Source organism: Botryllus schlosseri, chromosome 11, assembly GCF_051294905.1.
Source record: "Botryllus schlosseri isolate E-star chromosome 11, Bs_hap1, whole genome shotgun sequence".
In the NCBI taxonomy this organism is placed as follows: Eukaryota; Metazoa; Chordata; class Ascidiacea; order Stolidobranchia; family Styelidae; genus Botryllus; species Botryllus schlosseri.
This window is the reverse complement of record NC_137246.1, coordinates 21,365,001-21,386,143: the sequence shown is the minus strand read 5'-3', so window position 1 is coordinate 21,386,143 and position 21,143 is coordinate 21,365,001. Positions and strand designations below refer to the sequence as shown.

The window sequence follows — 21,143 nt, the reverse complement described above, 5'->3', positions numbered from 1 at the left end:
AATTTACCCAACACGCATTCTGCCTATCGTGTTCGTGGTGACCGGTGCAAATAAAGTGATCGCCGTTGTTCCCGTTGCTATCGGCGATCTCTGCGCATTTCGTGTCATCCAAAATACGCACATGAGCTTGCTCCAAAATCTCCGACGAGTCGGAATTCCAATCTCCGTCTGAACGTTTTGAAACCGCGATAATTTTAATGTCAATCGATCACTAAGCAAATTCCTCAGAAATTAACCGTTTATTCCCCAACCAGTAATTATGCACGTGCTGTTGACTGGTGGGCCCGTAGCCCCGGGTCGTGGAAGGCAAATCGGCTTGTGCCACTTCGATGAGAGATCAACTGATTCGGCGAGCTTCAGCAAGGCGATATCGTTCTTGTATCCACCATAAGGCCTGTACAATGGGCAGATGTGGCCAAGTAGTCATCGTCTTCACTCAAGTATAATTAAAAGTATATCGATTTACACGTAAGTATAAAAGTAGGTATTCTAGGCCTAGTATTACCTAGAAATCTTAAAACTGTCAATTAGAAGTAGAAGTATACACTATAAATCGTAAACACTTGAAGGAGTAGTGGAAGGGGGCAAAATCGACAATCCACACGAACCGCTTCAAGACATAAAAGTACTGCATTACTGACCATAACTGAAAATAGGTAGGCGACACATAATTTCACCTCCTCCGCGTCCAGAAGGTGCAAGAAACTTGACAGTATAGAAAAGATTTCGGTACAAGTATACTAAGAACCCTACTCTACACGGAGAGCACTGAATGAAATTCGAGAGAATGGTAGTCAAAGAAGTGTAATATGACGAAGCATATATTTTATTAAAGTTTATTTGATCTCATATGGAACAAGTGAATTTAACACCAATAAAATGTTACGTGTAAGCGTAGAAAAAATGTTGGGAATGTGAGGTGGAATAATTTGAACTTGAAGGCATTAATGTAGTATTCGTGTACCGAGGATAAATACTACGAACGACCAAAAACGAACAGAGGTATAATCTGTCGGCCATTTTAATTGAATCGAAATATGAACTCGCCGCCGCGGCTCTATTCAGCGACCTGCGGCAACATTTTTAAATCTAGCTTGATGGAATGACTAAGGTTAGCGCTTAATGTGCGATGCAAATTCAGGAAATTAAGGAGTCAAATTTCATAACCGTTAACATACGGTGACTCGAATGATATGCGAAGAACTATCGTTACAGCAAAGTTAATATGACGGCGTGCAGCCGATTTTTAATTTACCAAAGTAATGTGACCTATAGTTGTATTTTTTGACCTTTTTAAACTCCGCATCTTTGATACAATTTGGTGAAAGAAAACATAAAGTTAACTCGACGTTGAATTCCCAGCCGGTCAAGATTCGCCTAAGCCAATTACAATCCAGGCTTTTGGTTACGCGATAATTATAATACGGGTATATCAAATAGCTACGGCATATGAGAGCTACGCGTAATCTAAGAATTGCGCTGCGGCTGAAAGGAATACACGACCTTTTGAATTGCTGTTGAAAGTAGTCCAATAAATTCATGTCGGGAAAACCAACAATGGTACGTGATCCTAAATTTGAACCCAATTTGGATTTTTATTTACGCCGGTGATCAGTACAGTATGTCGGCAATCGTTGGCATATGATGTCGCATGTATTTGACACAATGCGCAAGAATATATGTATTCTGATTTCGCCCGTACAAGGAAGATACAATAATCGCCAAATTATTCGTGCGGTACTCTCTATATGCTACGTACGCACATGAGCGATGGCGTAATCGCTAGATTGGATGTTATTAACACCGTGCATGAGTTATGCCGTGACTATTTGGCATTTATTTATTCCTTCGAGGAGCTTCTTGGAAGTACAGAACTTCAATATACAATTAAATAGTATATTCATATTGAAATGAACCCGAATATTTTTGGCTGACACTCGTCAGGGGAAATCGTCAGCAACTAGTAGAGAATTGGAAAGAACATTGTATATCAACAATCGCCTTCGAGGCAAACCGAAAGAAATATACCCCTTGCTCCAGTAACCAGAAATGTCAACTGTAAAGCAACACTTTTCGTCATAAGGGCAGGGGTGTTTCACGAATTTTGACCAAATGCAAGTGAAACGATCTTCGCATTGCGACATTGCCTCTGACGTGAATCTTGTGCGCCGTTAGTGATGCGTGCAAATAATCTAAAAGACCCTGATTTACGAACAGCGCTTGGCCTAGTTATATCCTGAGAATAGCGTAAGGAAAGACCCAGTTGTAGATAAAAGATCCATGAACTTGTTAGGCCTCAATGTAACGTTAAAAGAGATCAATTGTTAAGACATTTGTTGAAAATTTATGCATCATAATCCAGGTTGTGAAAAGCTCTGTTGCACTTTGTGTGCACATACTGAAACAACAGCGCCAGCTGGCGGCCTAAAGAAATAGATGAACAATAGTGGTCCTTTTGATAAAAAGGGGGGCTAAATGTGATTCTCAAAGTCGGCGCTTCAGCCAATTATGGGTCGACGGGGCTTGATTCGTAAAGGGTATGCCTCTGACACCTAAAAAATACTGAGATCTCGGAGTTTTGGCTAGGCTTCGCATGGAAATCCGAATTGAAGAATTCTTGTGGTTAGACGTTGTTGCGTGTGGGTTACTGAGTAAGCTTGTGAAAGAAAACCTAAATAGGGTACCTACTTTGCAACCAAAATGTAAAGTATTTCCCTGAGCGGGGAAAAGGTGATTGCAGCGAGCGAGGTAGGCTACTGCAAGGTATTGTGTTGACGCAAAATCAAAAATGGCGACCGATGTTTCTATCCAAATAAGGAGCCGAGGCCGAATCGTGACACTTAGTCATTTCTGCTCGTGCACGAAGTCGTTATAATGGGTCATTTATAATGATGAGGGAGATTAACTCGCACACGAAGCTGTGCCATTTTGGTAGCTGATAGAGCCGAAAACAATTAGTTAATGGCCGCGGCTAGAGCACGAACTGTGATTCATAAAAAGATTAAAAAGAAAATAACTCATCACGAACTGGGCCCGAAACTTATAGCCAGCTCTTGGCAGGGAAGTCTTTGTTTGTTTTTGAAACAGAAATGCATATAAGCAGCCTCGAATCACCATCTATCCAGTCCAATTCGGACTCCAACACGAAGCGGAGGAATTGAAGCTTAGACAGACCGCATCTACGCACGGACGAGGCTGGCATTGTTGCACCGAGGTTACGTCATCGAAGATCAGAGCGTATGTATATTTAAGTTCATTCAGTATTTGATTCAAGATAAATGACCAATTAATTTGTCCTACACCCAGTTGGCAAAGTGTAGTGACTTTGCATCATCATGCAATCATGCATACTTCGAAAATTCAATTTGGCTTGAATGATGACTTGACGGTACTTGGCTGGGCTCGGGTCGAAATGTGTAATGTCTCAAGGTGACTAGTGACTCGAAGGTAGTGGTTTGATCTCCACACTGTTCTGAGGTCACAAGAGTTTATGGTTATAGCTATTCTGGAACACAGTGCAACTGTATAAAAAGTGCTAGTCGTTTTAAATTCAAATAAAGGGAACGCTGAAAGACAGAGAGGGTCCGAATTATATGACAATTGCTAAATAAAAGAAAAATTGACTTGTGGATGATATCAGCAGAGGTGGTCAAATTAGTCAAGAAAGCTACTCAAGTAGAAGTAGAAGTAGTGTCGGAAAATCTACTCAAGTACAAGTAGAAGTACTTCTTCAATAAGCCACCTAAAACTACTTGAAGTAGAAGTAGAATTAACTGACTTTAAATCTACTCAAGTAAGTAAGTAGTTTTGAAAACAGTCTTAATTCGTTCGCATGGACTGTCAAAAGCTGCGAATTGAGCTATGCGGCACGTGCAGGGAGCTTGATTCGTATTGATGCATCCCAGGAGGTATCAATTTTCAACATAATAAGTATTGTTTCGCATCATGGGATGCAAATTATAGTACTGATATGAAAATGCGATACTTATCTTTTGTTCACTGGAACACCCCGTTTTTAGAGAATATCATGGGATGGCGCCCTACCCCATATTATAAGGCCACAAGTTTAGGCGAAGAGCAATACGTAGAAAATGTATCGGATACGGTTACATCACTTTGCGTGATTATTATACGTTAATTAAAATGAAATACAAATACCACTTCTAAAAAGCGGAGAATATATTTCCTGTATTTTGTGTACAAAGCTTAAAAGGTCATCTGCTAAAACAGGTGTAACGTTAAAAAAAGCTGGATTTTTCAGATTATCAAGACACGTAAGGGGCTGCTAGATTACAATATGATAGGTAATTGCTAGATTGCGAAACCGTAAGTTTCAAATGTTGTGGTGGGCCATATTTACTGTGATGAAATATTTCATATGGGCGACAATGCGGTGTGAGAGGAACCAAGCAATCCGGTACCTAAATTACATTCACTGATACTTTCACGAAAACATATTTGTCACCCCATCACCACTATGCGCGGAGCGCAATAAAATTTCTGGGCTTTACTTGACTTTTATGAATATTAAATGTTGGTACTCTATGAAAACAGCCGCGGAATTCCTCAAGTTATCGTTCGTATTGGGGGATTAGACTACTTCTACTTGACAAACTGAGAATAGCGAAAAGTAAGTAAGTAGATCACAAAATATTACGAAGTAGAAGTAGAAGTAGAGGAAATCAGATGAACTTGAATAAGTACCAGAAGTAGAGGAAAACTACTTGAGTAATCCCAAAAAATAGAAGTACTTCGTTACTGACCACCTCTCGCTTTCAGACATATTCTTTGTAATTCGAATGGGTGATGACATATGAAATCCTTCGCGAATATTGCCGCTTGTTCTCAAACATGCGCGGTATATAGTCCTAGTCGCCATGGATGAAACAAAGAAGGCTACACTATATTAATACGTTTTATCGATAGTATTCAAAACGGATCATGCTTAACGGTATTGATCCATATCTGCAGAAACCCGCTCGAATAATCAATACGAAAGGTATGTAATTCGTTTACGCGAAAATTCGAGTAGGACAGTTAGTATAGTTGAATTAAAGTCCAGAGATACTGATGTCCAGAGATATAAAAGCAGGAAATGACGAGTGCTTATGCCGCGTTTAGTCAATCAGTTTTAATAATATTTTCATCATTTCAAAACACCACGAAACTGCGATCCAGGGCAGTCGTACTAACTATCCTATCGCGTGTAGTAATTGGCTGCGACAGATTTGGCGAGATGAAAGTGTCTAGTTGAAAGTGAGCCTGACTCCAGACAAGATTTGAATATGCCGAAAAACGCCCTATTATTTCGTGTAAGCTTACATGGGCCGAACTAGGACCAAGAATTAGTGAGGATGACAAATAATCCCTAGCAGCGATAAAGTTTCCGTAGGGTATGTTGCGGCGTTGTAAATGTGTAGTATCGCAGTGCGTCAATAAATATGTGCCGTTCGCTGTGCATATTCATGCCGACAATAAGGCGGGTGCCTTTGTACCTAGATATTCCATGGTTTTGTCAGCATTTTAGAGCATTCTTGTTTAGTGTTTTTGAGGACAATTTACCTCGCTGACGTAAGATGAAACGCACCAACTCAAAAATAGCTTCAGAAATATACCAACTTGTCGCATTAAGTAATAACAAGGACAAAGTCAAATTGGATTTATTATTGGTACTGCAAGCAGGCGACTCGAACCAGGCTTGGATAACTAAATAATTCTAGTTGTCTAGTTTCACTGAATTAGAACGAAATGCAAGTAATCTAATTCTAATCTAATTTGGATAAAGCTGCGTAGCTCTAATTCTAATTTTAACATAATTTGGAAAAGCTGGGTAGCTCTAAATCTCATCTAATTAGGAAAAGCTGAAAATTTTCTAGTTGTCCGGGTCTGACTCAAACTGAAAATATATTTACCTATATCTGAACGTCACAAGCGCTACTATTCCGGCAAGGTCAATACACTCAATACCATTCTGATCAGGACGTCAATGCCCCTGTGGAGACGCTGTAAATGGTCATGGAGCAGCGAGTCAGTTCGTTGGCGACTATGTCCATTTTGTGTTGTCACATATATCGGGCCTTGTGTCGATTTTTACGTCGTAGTGCTGAAGCAACAGTATAGTTGCCGACTTTCCAATTACGAACAATAATGTCAACGGGTTTGAAATGAATCAAATCGGTACCTTGGTGGTAGACCCTGGAGAAGACCGATATACTTTCCAAAACGATTAGGGCTACTAAAATAATGGATCGATACCTTGGTCTTTAGACCAAGATATCGACAGACTTTCCAAAACGTTTTAGGCACCAACTACAATAAATACAGAAATATTATATAACCGGAATTACTAGGCCTATAACATCAGGCCAGTACTGCTAATATAAAGACCTTAGAAAAGTAACCCATGGTTGAACTTATCCACACATTCGTTTTTCGAAACTGATGTGTCGATGATGGAAAATGACACTAGCCTAAAACCCGCTTTGTCCGCGTATTCACTTTACGAAGTGAATGCGCCTGACGAGCGCCATTTTGTCGTATTGCAATCATTACGTGTATGAACTATGAAGTTTACTGTATTGGAAAAAAATCAATCTGCGACATGGTGACAGGACGCGAAAGTCATAACATACTAATAGGTATTTCATGTAAGGGTTTACTATGATGAATTATTGTATGGTGACGCCAATATTTCCTATTGTGTTCAAGTACTGCATTCACCGTATCTTTGATATCTACCGCGCAGTTGCTTTAAAATGACGCTAACATTTTATGTCTTAGATATGGGTATGGGTTAATGAACATTTATTAAGTGAATTTGGTTGTTACTAGGCCTACACTTACTTAATAGCGAGTACTACATCTGTGGGCATCAATAAGGCATCATAACTGACCCCGCCCCTATACTAGTGTTAGGACCCTTCGGCACAGAAGTTTGAAAATTTGATGTGTAATGGACCATAGGACAATAACAACATGGGTATTTAAATACCATTTGGGGTAACGCAGTCGAGCATATGTGAGTTTGAAATTCGTGATAAGCCTAGTCTATTGCCTGTTAACCGCGGTATATACGAATGAATAAAAAAGCATAAGCACACCAATACTGGAAATTATAGAATATAGCATGATTGCAATTGGGACATTAGTTCACGTATGACTATTTTAAATGAGTTGATATCATTTTGTGCTTATCTGGGACTGTGTCGTATGCATGTTAAGTGTTAGCTATACCATCAGTTTGCTTCACCGAAAATGGCGCCACCATTTCTTCATGTATGCGAACTTTTACAGTGAGTCGAAGTATGACTGATATATGTATGCATATCTATGCCATGTATGATGCCCACATGAATTGTACACTCAGTTGTAGTATCCAATTATTGCATATAAAGACGACATCGGTGCGTCCGCTAGTTTCGGCGAACTTGTGACTCTATGCCAATGTAAATCCGCCAGTCTGAAACAGAGCCCCAAACGAAGCATCCAGTAGCAGTCTATATCCAGAAAACCGGACATTGACGGAGGCATTGCGGAAGGGTTAGACGTCTTTTGGCATTGGAGGGTGATGTTCCGATGTCCCTCTGAAAACTCTTGACATGCTATTGATTGGATCGGCTGCTTGCCGCAGCTGCAAAGTATACAGAAATAAAGCAGTGCGATGAAATGGGAGCGACTGCTAACCGAAATTGCAATGTATACATAAATGAAGAAGCTCGATGAAATTTGCTGGAATCGCTCCATAAAGCCGCTGAGCTAAAGATGGAAAGAGCCAAGAACATAGAGGTATTGCATTCGGAATATCGTTACAACGAACCCTCAACAAACTCCGCGTTCTGTTGGACTTGGAATGCCCGATCTCCGAATCGACAGCACGCAAGTAGGCTACTTGATGATCCTAAGTAGTAACGACTCAAACAAGGGGTCGGTTCCTGGACTAATTGCGGTTTGATATCTGCATCTGGAAGATTGGGGAACTCTTATAAACAAGGTGGTCGGCAAATTGGTCAACTTGAACTCTGTGTGGTATTGTTTTTTTTTGTGGCATCGATTGGCATATTTCTTGTGTATTATATGCATGTATATTGTCGGCAGGAAATACCGTCACATTTATGGTGTAAACACACCTTGGAGTATTGAACTGTTATTAATCGTGCATGAATATGGGTAGGTTAAATCTTGACTCGTGTTGAGATTGACGTATGCCAACTTAACCGAGTTTTGCATAGATACTTCATTGCTGTCTGCATGATAATTATTGGAGTATGTTGGTTGAATTAAGCCAAGGGGCTTGTCTATTGTATGAATAGTTTGAGCCGCTGGACCTTCCAAGGTCACTGCCTCGTTCGATCAATCTACAACCAATGCTTCAATCAACGTCGACAAAACCGGGTTGTATAAGGGGTGTGGAAAAATGTGGAAAAGCCAGGAGATGGGGTTGAGCTCTGTGAAGTAAATCGAACCAAGTGTGGAATACTTGTATGGCAAGCGCCATGAAGCTACACTATAATCAAATGGAGGCACCAACTGGTCTTCTGGGGCTCAGCGTCATTTCTTGGCAATTTCAGTGGACGGGGGAGAGTCTGAAGACGAACACATCGATTACCTCCTTACTATCTGCGAACGCCAATCTATGAAAAGAAAAGATCGTCGAAGGATCACAACTGGGGTTTTCTGCGCCGACACGGGAAGCGTCCTCAAATTGAAAAACGTCGTAGAAACCTAATACCCGCCAAGCTGGGAGGAGCCACAACCTATAGACATGAAACTACGTGATATAGGTGACTCCTCCCACGTTGACTCCTTAGTAATAATCAATTTCAACGGACTATCGGCTCCATTTGCGATCGAGAAAGGAGACCTCTCGATATTGTAGGTCTAAAATGGATTGATCATGTACAACAATTACCAAACATAGCGACTGAATTTGAATCTCCGCCTAATGCAAACGAAGGGTTGTCTTTAGTAACGCTTCATGACGGGATCTCGTGTGATCAACGGGACGGAACCAAAGTCGGAAGCAGTCTTCGCGACACTGTAACCGATGATGGGTTGATGGAAGCTGCAAACCAGATAAGCGTCGAGCCGGCACGTTGTCTGTGTCGCCGCAGGCCGTTGCCGCTGGCGCAAGTGTCGAGATGGTAATCACCACTGGCGCGAAATGTGTCGAGTCAGGAATCCCTGCTGGCACCAATCATAAATACGCCGATCTTACGACGGCAACTGTCTTACCTTCTTTCCCAAAAGGTCAAAAAAATATGGGAAATCCCTAGTGTTGGGTCAGGTAGCCCCTGCTAGCACTAGTCGAGAAAGTGTCGGATCAGTTAGCACTGCTGGCACTAACTAAAGATGTGTCGAGTCAGGAATCCCTGACGGCACCAATAATGAAGACGTCGAGCGCGGAATCCCGGCTGACGTAAATAAGGACCTGCACGAGAAAACTGGTCCTGAAAGCTCTCGTGGATGCACTTGTCCGAATAACTGTAACAATTCGGCCCAAAGATGCATGACGACAGCCACAGTTATGAGTAATTTACCAAAAGGTTCAAACGAAGCAGCTATTGTCGGTCAACCGGATACACGCCCGGTCATGTCCGGCAAGGAGTCTGGGGATTTTAAGATGCACGTCTCCCCAGAAACGGGCCCCCGCGCGGCGACCGAATCCGCCGGCGTGACGGTAGGCGTGGGCACACGCCGAGATCAGAGGTCAGATTGAATAGGTTGGGAATCCCCGCTGACAACGAAAAACCTCGCCCTCTCTCCACCAACACCAAAACCCCGTTCATCACGAGATTCGCATTGGGCCAATAACTGGCCCAATTACTATGTAACCTTACGACAAGACACCAGTCCCAGCGTCAAGACGGAACTCGAAAGTCTCTGTGCACAATCGGCAGCACTGGCGAAACTGTCATACAAACCTCCTGACTTTTGGCTGGCCTAGAAAATATCCTAGAAAACCAAAATGTAAAGTATTTCCCTGAGCGGGGAAAAGGTGATTGCAGCGAGCGAGGTAGGCTACTGCAAGGTATTGTGTTGACGCAAAATCAAAAATGGCGACCGATGTTTCTATCCAAATAAGGAGCCGAGGCCGAATCGTGACACTTAGTCATTTCTGCTCGTGCACGAAGTCGTTATAATGGGTCATTTATAATGATGAGGGAGATTAACTCGCACACGAAGCTGTGCCATTTTGGTAGCTGATAGAGCCGAAAACAATTAGTTAATGGCCGCGGCTAGAGCACGAACTGTGATTCATAAAAAGATTAAAAAGAAAATAACTCATCACGAACTGGGCCCGAAACTTATAGCCAGCTCTTGGCAGGGAAGTCTTTGTTTGTTTTTGAAACAGAAATGCATATAAGCAGCCTCGAATCACCATCTATCCAGTCCAATTCGGACTCCAACACGAAGCGGAGGAATTGAAGCTTAGACAGACCGCATCTACGCACGGACGAGGCTGGCATTGTTGCACCGAGGTTACGTCATCGAAGATCAGAGCGTATGTATATTTAAGTTCATTCAGTATTTGATTCAAGATAAATGACCAATTAATTTGTCCTACACCCAGTTGGCAAAGTGTAGTGACTTTGCATCATCATGCAATCATGCATACTTCGAAAATTCAATTTGGCTTGAATGATGACTTGACGGTACTTGGCTGGGCTCGGGTCGAAATGTGTAATGTCTCAAGGTGACTAGTGACTCGAAGGTAGTGGTTTGATCTCCACACTGTTCTGAGGTCACAAGAGTTTATGGTTATAGCTATTCTGGAACACAGTGCAACTGTATAAAAAGTGCTAGTCGTTTTAAATTCAAATAAAGGGAACGCTGAAAGACAGAGAGGGTCCGAATTATATGACAATTGCTAAATAAAAGAAAAATTGACTTGTGGATGATATCAGCAGAGGTGGTCAAATTAGTCAAGAAAGCTACTCAAGTAGAAGTAGAAGTAGTGTCGGAAAATCTACTCAAGTACAAGTAGAAGTACTTCTTCAATAAGCCACCTAAAACTACTTGAAGTAGAAGTAGAATTAACTGACTTTAAATCTACTCAAGTAAGTAAGTAGTTTTGAAAACAGTCTTAATTCGTTCGCATGGACTGTCAAAAGCTGCGAATTGAGCTATGCGGCACGTGCAGGGAGCTTGATTCGTATTGATGCATCCCAGGAGGTATCAATTTTCAACATAATAAGTATTGTTTCGCATCATGGGATGCAAATTATAGTACTGATATGAAAATGCGATACTTATCTTTTGTTCACTGGAACACCCCGTTTTTAGAGAATATCATGGGATGGCGCCCTACCCCATATTATAAGGCCACAAGTTTAGGCGAAGAGCAATACGTAGAAAATGTATCGGATACGGTTACATCACTTTGCGTGATTATTATACGTTAATTAAAATGAAATACAAATACCACTTCTAAAAAGCGGAGAATATATTTCCTGTATTTTGTGTACAAAGCTTAAAAGGTCATCTGCTAAAACAGGTGTAACGTTAAAAAAAGCTGGATTTTTCAGATTATCAAGACACGTAAGGGGCTGCTAGATTACAATATGATAGGTAATTGCTAGATTGCGAAACCGTAAGTTTCAAATGTTGTGGTGGGCCATATTTACTGTGATGAAATATTTCATATGGGCGACAATGCGGTGTGAGAGGAACCAAGCAATCCGGTACCTAAATTACATTCACTGATACTTTCACGAAAACATATTTGTCACCCCATCACCACTATGCGCGGAGCGCAATAAAATTTCTGGGCTTTACTTGACTTTTATGAATATTAAATGTTGGTACTCTATGAAAACAGCCGCGGAATTCCTCAAGTTATCGTTCGTATTGGGGGATTAGACTACTTCTACTTGACAAACTGAGAATAGCGAAAAGTAAGTAAGTAGATCACAAAATATTACGAAGTAGAAGTAGAAGTAGAGGAAATCAGATGAACTTGAATAAGTACCAGAAGTAGAGGAAAACTACTTGAGTAATCCCAAAAAATAGAAGTACTTCGTTACTGACCACCTCTCGCTTTCAGACATATTCTTTGTAATTCGAATGGGTGATGACATATGAAATCCTTCGCGAATATTGCCGCTTGTTCTCAAACATGCGCGGTATATAGTCCTAGTCGCCATGGATGAAACAAAGAAGGCTACACTATATTAATACGTTTTATCGATAGTATTCAAAACGGATCATGCTTAACGGTATTGATCCATATCTGCAGAAACCCGCTCGAATAATCAATACGAAAGGTATGTAATTCGTTTACGCGAAAATTCGAGTAGGACAGTTAGTATAGTTGAATTAAAGTCCAGAGATACTGATGTCCAGAGATATAAAAGCAGGAAATGACGAGTGCTTATGCCGCGTTTAGTCAATCAGTTTTAATAATATTTTCATCATTTCAAAACACCACGAAACTGCGATCCAGGGCAGTCGTACTAACTATCCTATCGCGTGTAGTAATTGGCTGCGACAGATTTGGCGAGATGAAAGTGTCTAGTTGAAAGTGAGCCTGACTCCAGACAAGATTTGAATATGCCGAAAAACGCCCTATTATTTCGTGTAAGCTTACATGGGCCGAACTAGGACCAAGAATTAGTGAGGATGACAAATAATCCCTAGCAGCGATAAAGTTTCCGTAGGGTATGTTGCGGCGTTGTAAATGTGTAGTATCGCAGTGCGTCAATAAATATGTGCCGTTCGCTGTGCATATTCATGCCGACAATAAGGCGGGTGCCTTTGTACCTAGATATTCCATGGTTTTGTCAGCATTTTAGAGCATTCTTGTTTAGTGTTTTTGAGGACAATTTACCTCGCTGACGTAAGATGAAACGCACCAACTCAAAAATAGCTTCAGAAATATACCAACTTGTCGCATTAAGTAATAACAAGGACAAAGTCAAATTGGATTTATTATTGGTACTGCAAGCAGGCGACTCGAACCAGGCTTGGATAACTAAATAATTCTAGTTGTCTAGTTTCACTGAATTAGAACGAAATGCAAGTAATCTAATTCTAATCTAATTTGGATAAAGCTGCGTAGCTCTAATTCTAATTTTAACATAATTTGGAAAAGCTGGGTAGCTCTAAATCTCATCTAATTAGGAAAAGCTGAAAATTTTCTAGTTGTCCGGGTCTGACTCAAACTGAAAATATATTTACCTATATCTGAACGTCACAAGCGCTACTATTCCGGCAAGGTCAATACACTCAATACCATTCTGATCAGGACGTCAATGCCCCTGTGGAGACGCTGTAAATGGTCATGGAGCAGCGAGTCAGTTCGTTGGCGACTATGTCCATTTTGTGTTGTCACATATATCGGGCCTTGTGTCGATTTTTACGTCGTAGTGCTGAAGCAACAGTATAGTTGCCGACTTTCCAATTACGAACAATAATGTCAACGGGTTTGAAATGAATCAAATCGGTACCTTGGTGGTAGACCCTGGAGAAGACCGATATACTTTCCAAAACGATTAGGGCTACTAAAATAATGGATCGATACCTTGGTCTTTAGACCAAGATATCGACAGACTTTCCAAAACGTTTTAGGCACCAACTACAATAAATACAGAAATATTATATAACCGGAATTACTAGGCCTATAACATCAGGCCAGTACTGCTAATATAAAGACCTTAGAAAAGTAACCCATGGTTGAACTTATCCACACATTCGTTTTTCGAAACTGATGTGTCGATGATGGAAAATGACACTAGCCTAAAACCCGCTTTGTCCGCGTATTCACTTTACGAAGTGAATGCGCCTGACGAGCGCCATTTTGTCGTATTGCAATCATTACGTGTATGAACTATGAAGTTTACTGTATTGGAAAAAAATCAATCTGCGACATGGTGACAGGACGCGAAAGTCATAACATACTAATAGGTATTTCATGTAAGGGTTTACTATGATGAATTATTGTATGGTGACGCCAATATTTCCTATTGTGTTCAAGTACTGCATTCACCGTATCTTTGATATCTACCGCGCAGTTGCTTTAAAATGACGCTAACATTTTATGTCTTAGATATGGGTATGGGTTAATGAACATTTATTAAGTGAATTTGGTTGTTACTAGGCCTACACTTACTTAATAGCGAGTACTACATCTGTGGGCATCAATAAGGCATCATAACTGACCCCGCCCCTATACTAGTGTTAGGACCCTTCGGCACAGAAGTTTGAAAATTTGATGTGTAATGGACCATAGGACAATAACAACATGGGTATTTAAATACCATTTGGGGTAACGCAGTCGAGCATATGTGAGTTTGAAATTCGTGATAAGCCTAGTCTATTGCCTGTTAACCGCGGTATATACGAATGAATAAAAAAGCATAAGCACACCAATACTGGAAATTATAGAATATAGCATGATTGCAATTGGGACATTAGTTCACGTATGACTATTTTAAATGAGTTGATATCATTTTGTGCTTATCTGGGACTGTGTCGTATGCATGTTAAGTGTTAGCTATACCATCAGTTTGCTTCACCGAAAATGGCGCCACCATTTCTTCATGTATGCGAACTTTTACAGTGAGTCGAAGTATGACTGATATATGTATGCATATCTATGCCATGTATGATGCCCACATGAATTGTACACTCAGTTGTAGTATCCAATTATTGCATATAAAGACGACATCGGTGCGTCCGCTAGTTTCGGCGAACTTGTGACTCTATGCCAATGTAAATCCGCCAGTCTGAAACAGAGCCCCAAACGAAGCATCCAGTAGCAGTCTATATCCAGAAAACCGGACATTGACGGAGGCATTGCGGAAGGGTTAGACGTCTTTTGGCATTGGAGGGTGATGTTCCGATGTCCCTCTGAAAACTCTTGACATGCTATTGATTGGATCGGCTGCTTGCCGCAGCTGCAAAGTATACAGAAATAAAGCAGTGCGATGAAATGGGAGCGACTGCTAACCGAAATTGCAATGTATACATAAATGAAGAAGCTCGATGAAATTTGCTGGAATCGCTCCATAAAGCCGCTGAGCTAAAGATGGAAAGAGCCAAGAACATAGAGGTATTGCATTCGGAATATCGTTACAACGAACCCTCAACAAACTCCGCGTTCTGTTGGACTTGGAATGCCCGATCTCCGAATCGACAGCACGCAAGTAGGCTACTTGATGATCCTAAGTAGTAACGACTCAAACAAGGGGTCGGTTCCTGGACTAATTGCGGTTTGATATCTGCATCTGGAAGATTGGGGAACTCTTATAAACAAGGTGGTCGGCAAATTGGTCAACTTGAACTCTGTGTGGTATTGTTTTTTTTTGTGGCATCGATTGGCATATTTCTTGTGTATTATATGCATGTATATTGTCGGCAGGAAATACCGTCACATTTATGGTGTAAACACACCTTGGAGTATTGAACTGTTATTAATCGTGCATGAATATGGGTAGGTTAAATCTTGACTCGTGTTGAGATTGACGTATGCCAACTTAACCGAGTTTTGCATAGATACTTCATTGCTGTCTGCATGATAATTATTGGAGTATGTTGGTTGAATTAAGCCAAGGGGCTTGTCTATTGTATGAATAGTTTGAGCCGCTGGACCTTCCAAGGTCACTGCCTCGTTCGATCAATCTACAACCAATGCTTCAATCAACGTCGACAAAACCGGGTTGTATAAGGGGTGTGGAAAAATGTGGAAAAGCCAGGAGATGGGGTTGAGCTCTGTGAAGTAAATCGAACCAAGTGTGGAATACTTGTATGGCAAGCGCCATGAAGCTACACTATAATCAAATGGAGGCACCAACTGGTCTTCTGGGGCTCAGCGTCATTTCTTGGCAATTTCAGTGGACGGGGGAGAGTCTGAAGACGAACACATCGATTACCTCCTTACTATCTGCGAACGCCAATCTATGAAAAGAAAAGATCGTCGAAGGATCACAACTGGGGTTTTCTGCGCCGACACGGGAAGCGTCCTCAAATTGAAAAACGTCGTAGAAACCTAATACCCGCCAAGCTGGGAGGAGCCACAACCTATAGACATGAAACTACGTGATATAGGTGACTCCTCCCACGTTGACTCCTTAGTAATAATCAATTTCAACGGACTATCGGCTCCATTTGCGATCGAGAAAGGAGACCTCTCGATATTGTAGGTCTAAAATGGATTGATCATGTACAACAATTACCAAACATAGCGACTGAATTTGAATCTCCGCCTAATGCAAACGAAGGGTTGTCTTTAGTAACGCTTCATGACGGGATCTCGTGTGATCAACGGGACGGAACCAAAGTCGGAAGCAGTCTTCGCGACACTGTAACCGATGATGGGTTGATGGAAGCTGCAAACCAGATAAGCGTCGAGCCGGCACGTTGTCTGTGTCGCCGCAGGCCGTTGCCGCTGGCGCAAGTGTCGAGATGGTAATCACCACTGGCGCGAAATGTGTCGAGTCAGGAATCCCTGCTGGCACCAATCATAAATACGCCGATCTTACGACGGCAACTGTCTTACCTTCTTTCCCAAAAGGTCAAAAAAATATGGGAAATCCCTAGTGTTGGGTCAGGTAGCCCCTGCTAGCACTAGTCGAGAAAGTGTCGGATCAGTTAGCACTGCTGGCACTAACTAAAGATGTGTCGAGTCAGGAATCCCTGACGGCACCAATAATGAAGACGTCGAGCGCGGAATCCCGGCTGACGTAAATAAGGACCTGCACGAGAAAACTGGTCCTGAAAGCTCTCGTGGATGCACTTGTCCGAATAACTGTAACAATTCGGCCCAAAGATGCATGACGACAGCCACAGTTATGAGTAATTTACCAAAAGGTTCAAACGAAGCAGCTATTGTCGGTCAACCGGATACACGCCCGGTCATGTCCGGCAAGGAGTCTGGGGATTTTAAGATGCACGTCTCCCCAGAAACGGGCCCCCGCGCGGCGACCGAATCCGCCGGCGTGACGGTAGGCGTGGGCACACGCCGAGATCAGAGGTCAGATTGAATAGGTTGGGAATCCCCGCTGACAACGAAAAACCTCGCCCTCTCTCCACCAACACCAAAACCCCGTTCATCACGAGATTCGCATTGGGCCAATAACTGGCCCAATTACTATGTAACCTTACGACAAGACACCAGTCCCAGCGTCAAGACGGAACTCGAAAGTCTCTGTGCACAATCGGCAGCACTGGCGAAACTGTCATACAAACCTCCTGACTTTTGGCTGGCCTAGAAAATATCGCCATTCCTGAAGGAGTCTTGACAGCCGTTTATGATCCATTTGCTTCCGAACTTGATAGCCTGGGGGGCCAACTCAGCGCCCCCCAATCCATGAAATACCAATGCGACATCGGACGTAAGGACCCATCGACTAAGCCTTTCGTTTCTGGCCCTTATAACCTGACGCGGGAGGGTCAGGCGAAGGCACTAAAGGAAGCAATAGATATAATACCTGATTTTGGTATTATTGAACAAGGTTTTGCCGAATGAAAATTGGCTATTTTTGTTGTTCCTGAGAAAATGAATGAAAGACTACAAGACAAGGCGATTCGCACTCGATAGTAGCAAGACGGACGTCAGAGGTAAACCCCCATCCCAAGAAGTGTACATGATCGCTTACTACAGTCCGACGTGAGTAACTCCAGCGGCGAAAGACTATGATCCAAGCACTACAGCGCTGAAACATCGGCCACCCCTAACAATACAATGGCGGATGAAAGCGAGGCTGGTGCAACAACAGTTGCAAACTCTTCGCGCGCGAAACCAACCCGACGGAATGACGAAAATCATTGGTGAAACACCTACAACGACGCGAGTGCATCCGGTCACCACTGCGAAGGCTCTGCAGAACTCCACGGAAGACGGCAGGACCGACATCGGAACGGACTACCAAAACCCGGACCACAACCGTAAGGTAAGTACCGAAACAACTGTTTTGTATTCAACAGGAGACGACAAAGACGACTCGTCCCCGAGGAGTGTCGAACTAATGAATACTACCTTGGAGTCAACGATGGTTGACGCATCGCCACTGCTTGGGAAGAAAAACCAAGGGTTGGGAACACCCGCTCCTGAATATTCCCGACTATCAAGAACCACCGCGGGGAAGACAACCACAGATTTCGTTGACCACAACTATACTCGATGGCTGCACGAACTGGTGATGATGGAAGGTGGATATAAGGTAAGTGGATTAAACTTGATCGATAGGATGATTATGGAAGGTGCGAAACTGATTCCTACACTGAAACCGGTTGCTGTGATAATGATGGTAACCGGGTTGATAGCTCTGATGATTGTGTTATGGGTAGGCTGTATAAGGTGTCGTCGACGTAGAACCTTAAGTCGTATGAGGAACACGAGGAGACGAAACGGAACAAGTCAATGGATGGCGATAAGTGTAATATGGAACACAACGGAGGATGACAAAATTTGAAGGTAAGAGAATTGGTTCTTAAAATTTGCGTGTAAATACAGGATATACGTAGTTTGTATAGGGAAGTAGTAAAATGTGATGTTATAATTTTGCTAAATCGTTAAGTAACTTTGTGATAGGTATTAGGCGTACTAAAATAATCCCGGCGGCGCATTGTTTGTATTAGGTTTCAAGTGAAGTATTTTACGTAGTGGGCGTAGACGGAAAAAACTGAAACCTCGTAACTAGAAATATGATGAGTCATGGTAAGCTAGTTATGTAACGTAGAAAAATAAGAAAAGCAGTGCATCGTATATAATAGGGATCAAGTGAATTATTTTACGTAACGGGCGTAAATGGAAAAAACTGAAACCTCGTAACTAGAAATATGCTGATTCATGAATTATCAATTCGAGAGAATTATAAAAGAAAAAGGTTGACGTGTAAAAGTACTTAGTCAATAAAGTGATCACCATGAACGGGTAATGTTGGTGTATAGTTCACTAGTTCCAAGATTTCACTAATCATATGACAGGTATCGCTTGAGATTTCCTGTGACGATCTTTGCACATAAGCTGTCGTCAGAAAAAAAGCTGCTTCTGACCTGTAAGATCTGTGAACCATGACTTTGGAAACACTGATCGTTTTCTCGTGCGATGAATTGCTCGATTTGTCATAATCACCCACGACGACCTCGTACGTATATGAACTAAATGAAGATTTGAGAGTTCACCGGTTAGTTGCATATTATTTATATAATTGAGACTTTACCTCGAAATGCAATGCGCCGCGGTTAAGACATATTTATCGGAGATAAGGGTACCGCCGCAAGTGAATGAGCTAGAGCTTGAATAATAAGAATGTATATACTTCCGATACAAGCCGACTTGCCATGGCCAGGATCCGTCTCGAGCATAGTGCCCACCTACTATGAGCGACACCTGTCAAAGCATGCATGGCCGTTAGAAGCCCATTTACGGAGATTCGTTCCTAGGTAAAGCTTTGTTGTCATAGAATGGATCACAAAATCATGCTGAAAGGTAATGGACACATTTTCAAAATCTCTGTTCGGGTAAGAACGTGTTGAACAATCGTGGTTTTGAATCCTTTGTTGATATCGGATAAACTCTCTCCTCTCTCTCTTTCTTTCTTTCTTTCTTGATCTCTTCTTCACTGATAAATTGTACAGCTTACCATCAATTATGTGACTTAATGTATTATATCAATACTAAATTCACGCGTTTTGTCACTGCGCCGGAGCCACAATGTATATAACTAGTTTAAAGTGGGGTTTATATTGAAGACACTCACGAATGGAAATTCAGGAGCAATTTCTGGCTTTCCGCATGCTGCTGATCCTTCCGATGCAAGCGCTGGGAATTGAAATTCACATTCCAAAATAACCTCGAATGTGAATCAAGATCGAATCAAAAAACTTACCGCACTGGAATTCATCTTCATTATCTGGACAGTCCATCACCCCGTCACATCTTGCGGACTCGGGAATGCATGACTTATTCCAGCATCTCATTTCATCAGTCTTGCAACCCTCTATAATACAATACCAGTACTAATATACAATACCAATACACTACCAATACAATACCAATACAATACCAATACAATACCAATACAATACCAATACAATACCAATACAATACCAATACAATACCAATACAATACCAATACAATACCAATACAATACCAATACAATACCAATACAATACCAATACAATACCAATACAATACCAATACAATACCAATACAATACCAATACAATACCAATACAATACCAATACCAATACCAATACAATACCAATACAATACCAATACAATACCAATACAATACCAATACAATACAGGTTACAGTAAACATACATAAAACAAAGTGACGTACGGACAGCTTCCCATGATATCAAAAATCCTTTACCGCCGACAGAATAATCACTTTTGAACTTCACAGTGACAGAATTACCCCTCGTCTCGAAATCCGGCGGAGGTAGATGACCACAGAATTTTTTGTTTCCATACTGCGGCGAATAGAAATTTTACCGTTTGATGTAATCCAGTATTAGCTTCGAATTACATACCTTAGAAGCTGGGCTCTCTTCCCCATCGTAGACAACGAGATAATCATAACTGCATTTTTCGTCCGTATACGAGTTCTCGATATAAAAATCCGAAGCAAACCTCACAGAAATCACCTTCCGAAATCATAAATAGCAATGGTAATATTTGGTTGTGTTGAGTGGGAGGATTATGCATATCCACCTGTCCTTCAGCGACGATCACGTGCCATTTCATATCAGCAAAGTTAGGGTAGTTATGTCCCGCGTTATAATTCGGAGTAGAAATATTTCCTGACGTTTGATTTCTGACGGTATATTCCACTGAGCGGGATAAAATAAATATGTAGAGTGGCGTGTTGAACTGTAGCAGAAAAAATTTATACTTACCTTGACCTAGGCTGTGAATTCCATTGCTCATTACTGTAAGTTGAAATTTGTACGTAATGCTGTGTGGTCTTAAGTTTTATAATAATCCTTACATACCGTCAAAAATGTATGGAAGCATCTTGAACACGTCTGTATATCCCGTTGGTTTTCCTGTGGTACCACACTCTATGGCAAATGATGACAGTCCAGCGACTTCCCACGTTCCGTTTCGGAGGTGCATGGCTGGACCTCCAGAATCCCCCTGAACATTAGTGATTTATTATAAACAAATCGAAAGCATTTCGTTGAGACAGAAAAT

At 41.7% G+C, this 21,143-nt stretch overlaps 1 protein-coding gene across 9 annotated transcripts in view; it reads right to left on the bottom strand.

Moving 5' to 3' along the window:
• Positions 1–21,143, bottom strand: part of LOC145450185 (uncharacterized) — a 161,197-nt gene that overhangs the window by 125,295 nt on the left and 14,759 nt on the right. For all 9 annotated transcript variants that reach the window (XM_080328690.1, XM_080328689.1, XM_080328688.1 and 6 more), the window contains exons 12-22: positions 20,942–21,086; positions 20,846–20,878; positions 20,661–20,779; positions 20,480–20,593; positions 20,287–20,419; positions 19,830–19,940; positions 19,701–19,762; positions 19,161–19,330; positions 18,994–19,098; positions 237–394; positions 8–168 (exon numbers count right to left, since the gene is read on the bottom strand). In XM_080328690.1, coding sequence (XP_080184816.1) covers positions 8–168; positions 237–394; positions 18,994–19,098; positions 19,161–19,330; positions 19,701–19,762; positions 19,830–19,940; positions 20,287–20,419; positions 20,480–20,593; positions 20,661–20,779; positions 20,846–20,878; positions 20,942–21,086 — 1,311 coding nt within the window. The remainder of the gene's footprint in view (positions 1–7; positions 169–236; positions 395–18,993; positions 19,099–19,160; positions 19,331–19,700; positions 19,763–19,829; positions 19,941–20,286; positions 20,420–20,479; positions 20,594–20,660; positions 20,780–20,845; positions 20,879–20,941; positions 21,087–21,143) is intronic.